The 12,366-nt window shown below is 44.4% G+C and overlaps 2 protein-coding genes across 2 annotated transcripts; one reads left to right on the top strand and one right to left on the bottom strand.

The window, feature by feature from the left end:
* Positions 1-519: 519 nt before the first annotated feature.
* Creg (Cellular Repressor of E1A-stimulated Genes) lies at positions 520-3,749 on the bottom strand. The gene is made up of 5 exons (XM_071711619.1): positions 3,311-3,749; positions 2,291-2,445; positions 1,140-1,259; positions 981-1,062; positions 520-900 (listed from the first exon to the last, which is right to left on the bottom strand). Exons 1-5 carry the CDS (start codon positions 3,573-3,575, stop codon positions 728-730), a joined length of 795 nt encoding a protein of 264 aa, XP_071567720.1. The 5' UTR covers positions 3,576-3,749; the 3' UTR covers positions 520-727.
* A 508-nt stretch (positions 3,750-4,257) lies between these two features.
* Positions 4,258-12,230, top strand: LOC139775517 (uncharacterized). The gene is made up of 2 exons (XM_071711557.1): positions 4,258-5,887; positions 7,706-12,230. The coding sequence occupies exon 2, from the start codon at positions 7,722-7,724 to the stop codon at positions 11,733-11,735; it is 4,014 nt and encodes a 1,337-aa protein (XP_071567658.1). The 5' UTR covers positions 4,258-5,887; positions 7,706-7,721; the 3' UTR covers positions 11,736-12,230.
* Positions 12,231-12,366: the final 136 nt, after the last annotated feature.

Here is a 12,366-nt window from a genome sequence, read left to right on the forward strand (position 1 = left end):
GAGATAAGTTGTGAACGGACTGATTCCTTCGACAGAACGTTGCAAGCTGATTGATATATCACTGATTCGGATATAAATTTATCAACGAACAAACATTTCAACTCACGTAAATGAAAGAGGAAAGAAACAGACACGTTAATGAAAATAATTATTTTAATTAATATATGACAAAGAAAATGGTATAATAACGGTGTATAACAATATTTAATCTTTTGAACATATCATTTTTTACATTTTAGGCCAATGATTTATTCAAAGATTATTAATAAAACTTTATTTATTATTTTTATATTTATATGTACAAAGCATAAACTGTAAATTAACTATAGATATAAATTTAAATGTTAAGGAAACTAATTCATTATTTAAATTTATACAGTGTTTCTTTATATACTTCGTACATAAAAAATAGTAAATAATATTTGCATTCACCATTATTATAATTTTTCGTCCGATTCGAATAAGGTAAAATATTGGAAGATTTCAATTACAAGGGAATGCGAATAATCAATTCATTAATCGACCTGCACTGATTTATTACAAATATTAAAATATGTAATTTTCAGTCGTTTACATAGTTTTCTTATGTCATTCTTAAAATAGCAAGTCACTTGAGGGATATAGAAATGTTAAGTTTTTAAAATTTCTTTCCTAGAGGAGACCCGAAGAATATCGAGCCTTGAGCATTCGGACTATCAGAATCTTATTCTGACAGAGATTACGCTTATTAAACAACGGGTTTGAAAACAAACGGCGACGTAATTTTTCCACGACGTGGAAAGTTTCCACGGACAACCGGCGGGTGCAAGTATTCCTCGACAGGAATGTATTTCGGTCCACCGAAGGTGTGAAGCAGGGCGATGGCCGTCATCTTCAACTCGGCGAAAAAGAATTTGTGGTCTGCGCAAAACAAACGGTACAAATGTAATCTGACGTACAAAAATTCTTTAGATAATATACGAAGACACTAGCGATATTACTTGCGGGCATGTTCTCCAGCTTCGGGTGACGGCCGAAGAATAATTGCTTCGCGACATCGTGCTCCTTAGTATTGTTTTTCAGCTGTTGTTAAAATATCAAACATGTTAGTAACGGCTAAATGCAAAGAATAATTCATAATAAGCAAGTAGTTTACTGACCCCTATAATCTTTCCAGTTAGCATCACTCTAACGCATCGTGGGTCCATCGGATCATATCCTTTATCCTTGCAATAGCTACCTTGAGCCAATGACACCAGGATAGTCGCACGATGATCTTTCTATAACACAATCGGGCATTAATGCAATATAATTGTAAAGAAGTTTAGATCAACGATTAGCGACAGGCGAGTTAGATTATTTTGATAAAATTATATTTTTAGCTTCTTATTTTTTCAAGCCAAATAATAAAATTATATAATCAAACTTTTTGCTTATCTCTTGATAACACAGTAATTAAATTCTTTTGAATTATATAAGACAATTACATAAGATAATTATCAGAACTCTTTAATTATAAGATGTACATACGTGATATCAAAATGTGAAACAACAGCAATAATTTTTTTAAGTTACACTTTGTGCAAGTATAATAAAATATTGTAGGTTTAATCTGAGGATCGTTTCTGCAAACTGAACAAGTATATCTTTTTAATTAACATAACAATCAATGTAATTATCGCATGATTAATCTTCAATTTCTTCCCAATCGATAAGAAAATGATAAGAAAAATTAATGGTCCAAAAAATTATTAGAATTTCTGGCTTCTTTTCCTGCGCAGTTGTTAATACTTGTTAATACTATATATTTTTGCATAATCATGAAATAATCATATTAATTTTGTATATTGATTTAAAACAATGATACACCTTTTGCAGCTTGCAAGGATAAGACAACAAAAAAAAACAGTGTATTCTAAGCAACATGCTGCATTTTTATCGTCTTATGATGCCTTATCATGAAACATCAAATTTAACCCTGATAATATTTTATTACATTAGTATAGATATAATCTAAAAAATTATTGTTATCGTGTAACGTTTGATGTCATGCACAGTGTACATTGTATAACTAAAAAAGTTTTAATTATTGTCTTATCAAGAGATATTAAAAATATAATTATCAGATCGATTTATGCAAGGATCTCTTTTTTTAACAGAATTATTGTATTGTTCGTCACATTTTTCAGACTCGTATCCTAGATGCTTTAGATAGTATAACGTGCAGTACAACGTATACAATATATGCGGTATACGTTGCACGGATGTGCAACAGCTAATAATCAATTGATATCGTACTATCACTACTTACAGCAAGATCTTGAGCGGTGAAGTCGAGAGGAGTGAGGTACATGTACGGTATTCCAGTACCGTTTCCAACAGGCCCGTCGGCGATGGAGATCAAATTTGCAACGGGAAAGCTTTCAACATCCTTCCTTGTGCTTATCGTTGCTACGGCTCCCCAATCTGCCGACACATAGATCCACACGATACTGAATGCGTAAATAGGTATATTAATGATACATGACGCGCTGAATTAAATGATTTTAACAAAACTCCTTTTTTTCCTATACGATAAAATGATTCGAATTCTAAAAGTAGTTCCTTTCAGGTTGACTCGAGTGAAGAGAGAGCCAATTTCTTTGTTTGATCCCTTTGTCTTCTCTTCTGGGAAACAAAAGGATTATTCTTACATTTACTGTAATATTCGAAGCGGTCTTTTTGTCGTGTTTTGCATTCGACAATGGCGACGAATTACTTATTTTTAGTTGACATCAGGTCAAATATGCTTGGCGCGAGACCAAAATACCGATATTTTGTTGACGGCAAATAGCTGTACGTATATACATATATTATTGTATATATATATATATACACGTTTTATCGACAAGACGCAATAATAACACACCACGTGCAGTTTTTTTTTCTTTTTCGTCCTATCCCCGACTTTCGATAATTATCTCGGCACGCACTTCTTGATAAAATAACACGCAAGCTGCGAAAATTTCCTTTCAATTACATACTTAATTCAATCCTATTATCGAATCGAAACTGCACGCAGCGTGTGCGCGTGTATTCGCGCACGTACATACGTCCGCCGCGTATCTCGAAAGTCCGTTTACTCTTTATAAAACAGATACGCGTTTATGTAAGTGCTGTTTACAGAATACATTAGCATATATATTCTGTATGCTGGTGTATATTCTATAAATATATCAGAATGTATAATTAATTAAATGATATAATTTTTAGACATAATATTATTATACTGTGCTACTTCATTAATGTAAAAACTTGTTCGGTAGGTTTTCTAAAAAGATATCACGATTACCAGCTTGATTAACGACGAATCTGGCTAATAAGGCCGGTATTAGATGCTCTGAGACTTGGGCACGAGTGAGCCGAGCCGGCTGAGCGTCGTCGAATCCAATCGAACGCGTCAGGAATTCGACGGATTCGTGCAGCTCCTTTGTCTTCCTCTCCACGGAGTTCTCCTCGATTTCATTCCAGGATGCGGGCTGCGCTCCAGCATAGAGTTTACTCGCGTCGCTCAGCAGGACGCACAGAGCGACGACGCTCGCAAATCGCGACATCATGGTACGCGCTGTACGCTGTTATTTCACGACGCGTAATTGAAGCGAGAGGACTACTCAGCGATATTTTCCCACAAAGGCGGTGCTCGGGAGCAAGTGCGCCTTACAAGTGGCTAATGCTGACTGCGCGCGCTTTACAAACCTCGCGAATAATGACTACTCGTCATTGACGAGGTCGATGACTGTTTTTCCTTGACTTGCGCAGCGAAGACAAATTTGGTAGATTAAATCCGGACGCACGCGTATTATTGTTGCGTCGTTATCGCGCGCGTTTAGCAAATCGACGCGCCGCGTCGCGTTTCGCGCGACGATGCGGCGAAATTTGAAAAAGATCAACTCTGTAAGCTTACTTCGTAATATCGCGCTATGTTTCATTGCAGACTTGCCGTCGATATCGTGGGAAAATGCTAAGACGCGTCAAGCGAAAATCAACTTGCGATCTCTACGTTTGACGCATCATGACTCGAGTTTTCGCGGAGGTAAGATCGCCGTTAATTTCTAACGATCGACGACAGATCGAATTCGCTGCTCTCCGGAAGATACGAGCGAATCATTCCCTCCCCGGGTCTCGTAAAATTTTAGAAGATCGTTTGTGGCGCCTGGTTGTGGTGCAAGGTCGAAGAAACTGGTACGCCGGCCGCTGCGAGGCACTCCGCTCGATGTAGGTCGTCGTCTAACTGTTCTACGTACCGTTTCTCCGCCCCTGGAGACTCTGTATCCTTCGACAGCAGCAACAGCAACAGCGTGAGCGGATGTAGCAACACCTACACGATGATGTCCGTATACCTCACGCTGTACGTTATATCGTTACGGTAATATTAGCGGCAACGCGATCGCAAGAACTCGGTAGCGTGCACGCCCTTCTTACGTCTTCTTCATTGGAGAGGATTTCCCTCGTCGCTGTTGAAAACTGCTGAAAACCAATTATCATTAATACAAAAAATGTCGTTACAAAGCAATATTGCGTTTTTCCGCCCGAATAGGTATCAAGTTAACGTTTCGACTTACTTAGTCTTCTTCAGAACGCAATGAGAACAAATCTGATAAAAATACATGTCAAAAAAATAAAAAAGATGAAAATAAATAAGAAATTGAATAGTAAACTCGTAATAATAAGACTTGATAGAGTAACTTAAACTATACTGTCTCATTTTTCGATTATTAAACTTTTGAACTTGAGTCCGACCATGAACCATAGTTTTTTCATCCATGCGATTGTTGTTCCGTTTATGTATTATATTGTATTTAACCATTTTATTATGAGATTATTATTCAATTTTTTATTTATTTATGACATCTATTCATCTTTTTAATTTTTTACATGTAATTTTTTATCAGATTTGTTCTTATTGCGTTCTGAAGAAGCCTAAATAAACGTTAACTTGATATCTATTGTTTCTAATAAATCAATTTTTATTTAAATTAACATATCCTTTGTCGTTGCTCGAAAATTGGCCGTTTGACTTTCACACTTAGCTTTGATAAAATAATTATATTATATTTTTACATCATATTATATTTTATATGTTACATTATACTTTTTAATTATTTTTTAATTAAAATATTTTTCTCACGCGCTATTTTTATACAGATTTATATCTGCCTGCAGCGGAATTCTTCAAATTTACATTTCTATTACTACTAATGACGATTCGTGTACGATTTATATAGCTTTTAACATCACAAAGGCGAAGTTTTGTAAAAAAAAAAACGTTTGATGGAAAGTGTATTTTGAACGAAGATCCATCCGTTCGCGTTGTGCCGTCTTCGCGCGACATCCGTCTTTTACAAGTAAATGCAGATTTCCGTTATCCTTTTATCTTATTGAACACCAAGCCGGGTTTTAGCTATCGCCACTCTGTAATCATCCGCTTCCTCGTTTCTTCCTCGCCTCGCGGACGCGCGGCCGCGGCGTTCTCCTACTCTTCGGGTCATTTCATGCCGAGATCTTCCTCCACCGCATGTCCTCTTGCCACCTCTTCGTCTTCGCTCCTACCGTCCTGACGACAAGGCTGTTCAGTCGTTATACGACCTTCTTCCAGGGTTACCAGCCAGGGGTTTCCTGCCAGTTTCCCGCGGCTCTGATTTTTTCGTCCTCGACGCGCGCCGATTGCGTTCGCAGAAGAAACGTTTTTCCGTCGTCGGGGACTAGCACGAAACTGTTATACGCGATTACTAACATTCGGATCAGATGTGTTACATGGAAAATCGTGTGTGGATGGATCAGTAAATAATCGCAAGAGCACCAGGAATCGCGTGGAGCCGAAGGGAGGCCTCGATCTGTCGGCGATTCACTGTTTCTCCACATAATCGAGGTATAAACAGAATGCTTGTTTTGCAAAAAATTATTCATTATATTTACACAATTAATAATAAAACGCTTTTCGATGCGATATGTTCGGTAAGTTCGTCAGGTGGCTAGGTCCAACGATTGAACTAAACGCGAAACTATTAGAACCTGTAATTAATTAATATGTTGACAAATAATTGATGTGACAATTCTCTGTCTGGATTAAAATTAAAATCCTTAAGGGTATCGGATTGCATAAGTATGGAACAGCGAGATCTATCGTTTAAGAAAAAGAAGGTACCAATTGACATCCTCCAGATTTGCACGAACGTTATACATCCCTCGCGAACAAGCCAGAGAGGATGCAGCATCCCAAATCCAGGGCAAAATGATCGCGCGCGTAAAACCGTGATTCGCCAGGCACACCGCGTGCGAAATTGAAATTACACAATTCGGGGGCAGGATCCCCCCCCCCCCTGAAGCGGGGAACAAAGTGGGTCATACTGACCAACATCACCTGGCCGCGTCCCATTCACCGTGTCAGGAAATACCGAGACACCGGGTCACGACCACGGACGTTACGGCCCGTGTTATGAATGGTGAGCGGCGTTAGACAATTTTAACGGGCGAATACATGTCACCGCGCAACGTTATTCGACCTGGATATTAAAGTCAGATATAGGATTATCAAAGCCGTAGGACAACTCGGAGGAAACGTTAAGACAGATCCGTGCGGGAAGCGTGTAGAAAGACAAAAGAAAGAGACGATGCGATGCCGGAAGACGTGGAGGAGAGAGGCTTGCTGAAAACCCGTTATACATTGAAACGGAATTCCACTTGACGTAATATAGTCTATACGTTACAAGGAATTTATCGGAATTTCTAGGTTGCGAATTTGCATTTATCCCGAAGACAGATTCTCTCAAAAACTGCGCGTACATTTGTTATCTATTTATGCCACTCACGATCGGCTTCGGTCGAACGGAACTTGTTTGGAGTAACGGCCTTACATTTATAATTAGTATCTCATTTGGCATGCTACGTTACAGCGTAAGATGACGCGTTTACAGTAATATTTCCGGAATTCTCACAACGTATCTGATAAGCTTATCTAATTGTGATCTTGCATAGATAGACGTGTATGTATCTGCGTTACAAATAGATTTAATTATGCCGCTATGTTTAATTTTACTGGATGTGGGTCATATGTTGCCTTCTTTTTAATGCATTTCTTTCGCTGTGCAAAACGCGACACCCGCATTTGAAATTGAGATAAGAACCATCACGTAAATACTGGCACAAATGCAGAATGCTGGTGTGAGAAAAAGAATTCATGAAAAGGAAAGCCAGATATTGCATTGTACAGGTTGCGTTGTAAACTATTTTTGTACCTTAGACGTAAAGAATTGTATTTCCATTATTATGAATTTAGAGAAAACAGAGTTTAAAGTAGAGTTTTAAATAGGGAAGTGGTGTATTTTTTTAAGATATAAAATACAAGCATCAAATTGATTTATCGAGTTTTTAATAAAGTAATTTAACTGACATGTTTAATAGTATAACACGCTGTACCAAAATTAAGGCACACTGTGAAAATTTTCAATATGATTTTTTCTAAACATTGTGTTCTAAACATCTTAGGAACTATAGTAATAATAGACATAAGACTCTTTATCATTCTTTATCGTTTATCATTATACAATTCAAGCTCCTGTTATATTAAAAAATTTTATTTTTTAATAAGTATATTAATCCGTTTCCACAAAAAATGGAGATACGATTCTTTACCTCTAAGGTACAGATTTATGATGCCCCTAGACTAATCATAAGCGATAATTTCCAGGCATCATATGTGAGAGATGCGGAGACGCCTATGGACATTCCTCGCCCTTCTGGCATGCGTGTCGGGCGAGTATCTAATGGGCGGTCATCTGGATAACAATGCCGGATCAAAGAGCCGATCCGGCAAGCTCGAGAGCTCCTCCACGTCGAGACGGAAGATACGTCTGGACGACCTTGACCTGGATCTCGTGGCGGCGGAGAGCACCGTTGCCGCTGCCGCTGGCGATCCCGCTGAGGCCTCAACCGGCGACGACGGGGACGCTCCACGTTACCATATCCCGTATCCTTTCGCCTTCAACGGCGGCAAGCCGTTCTCCCTGGAGAAGGACCCGATAACCGGTAAGATCGACTTCGCGAAAGCACCGCCTGTCAAAGCTCTCAACTATACCGGTCGTTATCGCGAGCGAGGGGATAAAGAGAGTGAAGACGGCGATGACTACGGGGACGAGGATGAGAGCGGCGAGGAGAACGCGGGACAGGAAAGAATAAGGAGCAAGGACGGCCATGACGTCAGGCCGAACGAGATCAACACGCACACGCCTAACTTTCACGACTTCCTGAACCTGCCCGTCCATTATTCCTCGGACAAATACGGGAACGATAAGTACCCGTTGATCTCGAGCTCGTACGCGAATACGAAGGTGCAGAGCGGCGCCAACAGCTACAGCACGTACAATCACAGACCTCATCATCCGGAGAGCGATATGTATGTGCTTCCCGTCAAGAGCCCGTACCCGCCGGTAACGAAAACGAACACGTACAGGACGACGACTGTCGACGATCTTAAAGCGAAGTGGACGAGCACCACGAGCCGTCCGTTAACGACTACGACTTCCGCGTCGCCGATCACGACGAATTCGTCGCGCATCGTGCTTTCTATCTCAACCAAGGCACCCGCTGTAACCACGTGGAAGCCGTCCAGTACCCCGGTCACGTTTCACCCGATCGACCGTACGGAGACGGAAAACGAGAAGAATCTTCTGCCGATAGAGAAGCTGCACGCTACCAGCCACGCGGAATCTCATCGAAATCGAAGCGACGTTCCGGCGCGGCCTGCGAGCGACGGGGCGACAGAGAAGACGCCGGTCGCCACTCGTTACAAGGACCAACCGAATCTCAACAATCTCGTGCTGTCCCACGCGAGACCCGAGACGAGACCGTCGCCGCAAAACGAAGAATATAAAGATTCTTATGACGCATACGAGTCGGACGGTGAGGGCGACGGTGACGGCGAGGAGAACGATTACTTTTTATTCGGCGATTTCTTAAAGGAGGATGTTACGTCGGCACCGTCTACGACCACTTCCAGGGCAACGACCTCGACGACGGCTGCGAGCACCACCACGACGGTTACCGCGTCGTCAGCGGAAACCACGACGTCGACAGTCGCGCCTTCACGACCCGTATCTTCGACGCTGCCCACGTCGCCTCAAGAAGACGTGCCCGCGAACAAACCGTTGCAATTCCCAACGATGTCGCAACACCCTTCGTCTTTGAACAACGACAGAAGACAGGGCGTTACGGAGCGTTACGACAGTCACGGATATAGACCGAACCCGGTAATCAAGGAACCAGACTGGATAGGACCGGGAGTTCCGGTGGAGAGCACGAGTAACATCGTGATACCGCCGGATCAGGATACCGTGTCCTTCGTCCTGGGAAATCGCCAGAACGTCGACGGCGGTTATTACTCGGTCGGGACAGCCGTTGGGGAGAATCCTTACGGCTCGTCCGAGACCGACGCTCTGTTCTGGCCGCTCCGCAACGATCCACACGAGCCCACGAAGGAAGTGAAACACGAGCATTTGCCGGTTTCCGTTACCGAATCGAATATCGATCGCGTTACGCAGAAGTGGCCGCCCAATTCCAGCCCTCTGAAGGGCAGCAACGAGCTCGACCTGACGAGACCTCAGAGTCCCCTTGTCGCTGCCACAAGCACGGTAGTTCACGATACGAAGAATCTAAACAAGGAAAAGGATGCCGGCTATGTCACTTTTCCAGATGACGAAACGAAGAAGAACGTATTGACGGAAGAGCACGTCGTGATCATAAACGAGGCTGACGGCAGCGTTCGCGAATTGCCACCCAAGACGACGTTGACGGCGACGAATAGAACGAGGCTCAACGCCACCCAAGACGACGTCGTCGGAGACCTGCCGCAACTCGCCGAGGACCTGGTGCCGCCCGCGGAGAGTCCTAGACCGCCGTCCTATTACTATCATCACCAGCACGATACGTCGAGGCCGAATCACTCGAGGCCGCCCGTATCGAGATTACCCTTGCCGCCGCGTATCAAGCCACCCTCGGGGTTGCCGGTGTCCCCGTTGGACGCGGGAATAAGGAAACGTCCGTACTCGCCGGACACGAAGCTGCCCAACATCCTGCCGCAGTTCCGTCCTAATGCGAAAACGTCGCACGGTCATCGCGGGCCGGATATAATAGGGACGATGCCAGCCGGGCAAGGGATGTCCACGAGAATCAGACAGCCGTTGCCGGCTCATCCGTCGCGGAGGCCTCTGCCGCCGCCGCCGCCCTCGTACCTTCAGCGCCTGAATCCACCGCCGCCGCCGATCCACGCGGTCAGACTGGCCCTCACGCCGACCTCAAAAGTGGACAGCGTAGTCCTACCTCACGAGACGGAACCGACGATACGAAGACTCCGTCCCCCGCCCGGGGTACCGTTCGTATCGCGGGGCGGACCGGAGGAGAACACGCCATCGAACAGATTGCTCGCTCCCGGCAACGGTGACGGCGAGGGCGGCGAAAACAGGAAGGAGGATCGAGGCAAAAGTGAGGTCGTGGATGAACGGGAGGTCGAAGGCGCGGAAAGGTATCCAGAGGAACCGCCGATGACCCCGCCGAGACCGCCGCTGTTCCCGAAGCGCAGAACGGCGGATCCGCCGCGCGTCGCGACCTTGCAGATGATACAGCATCACGGCGAATTCAGCGACGAGGGTGACGAGGGTGACGAGGCGCAACCCGTGCTGGCGCACGAAGCGGAGCGCAGAAAATCGGATAATCATGATCCATCGGAAATACCGGAGCAACCTGTGTACGTTGTGTATCCGGTCAACACCGCGGTCAACATACATCCGGACGATTCTAACGAGAAGGACGGCAGCGTCGTCGTGGGTACGCGGGGCCCTCAGCGACCGCTACCACCCGACACGCTGCTTCAGAACGAACCGGACGACACGCACACCGTCTACAACGGCAGACCGATCGCCCTGGACTTTCCGTATCCGCTAGAACGACCCGATCCGTCGTCCGTCTTTCCCGTCGGCGTGAAGGAGACGCCCGTGCTGATACCCAACGAGCAGCGGCAGCAACAGCAGCAGCAGCAAGCTTCCGCTGCGATCGCGAACGAGCGGGAGAACGAGAAGAACGACGCGGTGAACGTAATCCCGTACTTGCAGGACTTCCTGCCGTATCGGAAGAAGAACGAGGCAGCGATCTCCGTGACGTTGCATCGCACGGCGTCGATCGCGACGTCGTCGTCGTCGAGCTCGACGTCAGCCGCGTCGACGTCGACCTCGACGCCGATCGCTTATGTTTACACGCCGACGCACGCACCGTATCCGGCACATCGTCTCGACGAGATTCTCGATGACGACGACGCTGCCGCAAACGTCGACGCGAAGCAGACGGTGCTACTGCCTTCGCAACAGCCGTCCAGCTCTTCCAGCTCGGCACCGGCGCCGCAAAACTTCATGGCTCCTTTCGTCGCCAGTATGAGCGCCGAGACGCCGAGCAAGAATGGCTGGAGCGTCGTCGAGCCACCCGCGGCAGCGGAGAGGAAGTCGGACAGCGACGGCGACGAGGCGAAATCTGCCGACTCGGAGAACGACACGCAGACCGAGAGGAACGAGTTCGACCCCGATAATTTTAAGCCGCAGCTCTTCGGTGGTTTCAAGCCGCTCTACGAATTTCCCACGGAGGACGTGGAGCGTCACGACGTCGCTGATGCGGACACCGAGATAAACATGCCCAGGCACGCCAAGGAATTGCTGCCTGTACCTGATAAAGGATAAACTTGTAAAAGACACCCGGACACTTTGCTTCTTTTCTCTTGAGTCTTGCTCTCGGACATTTCGCTCTTACTTATTACTACTCTTCTCGCGTATATGTAAACGAAAACGTAATATGTAGACGAAAGCGAAAACGAAACGTACGCGCGTAGCAAAGAGAATGAAGAGCGAATGTCTCTGCGCGCTGCTCGATGAAAAGATGCTTCGTAGTATCGTAGTAGAGCCAACTCGAACGGTAGAAGACTGTACTCCATTTTCACTCCGCTTATAATGTATTATTAATATGTAAGAACGTCGCGATATAAAATAATATTTAATTTATTACAATTAAATGACTAGCATTTGTTAATCTCTGTCTTGTAGCAGCGTTAACATCAGCCAAGTATTGGAATATGTAGAAAATATTGATGCACGTATCGCTAAGAATGAACGTATCGAAAGTATCAAAACGTTGAATAAAAATATCAATAAATATTAATATAAGTTTTTCACGAGCAATACTTTTGCAATGTGTTTTGTGCAATTGTGTATTATATTCATTAGGCATTCCCATTGAAAAAATCCAAAAATTAAACCTTGTACTTCACGTAATTTCTTACTTACATTTATATTATTATATCGCTAAATTTTATGA

Source organism: Temnothorax nylanderi, unplaced genomic scaffold, assembly GCF_030848795.1.
Source record: "Temnothorax nylanderi isolate EJ_2023f unplaced genomic scaffold, tnyl_v1.0 TNYL_tig0100_pilon, whole genome shotgun sequence".
Lineage (NCBI taxonomy): Eukaryota > Metazoa > Arthropoda > Insecta > Hymenoptera > Formicidae > Temnothorax > Temnothorax nylanderi.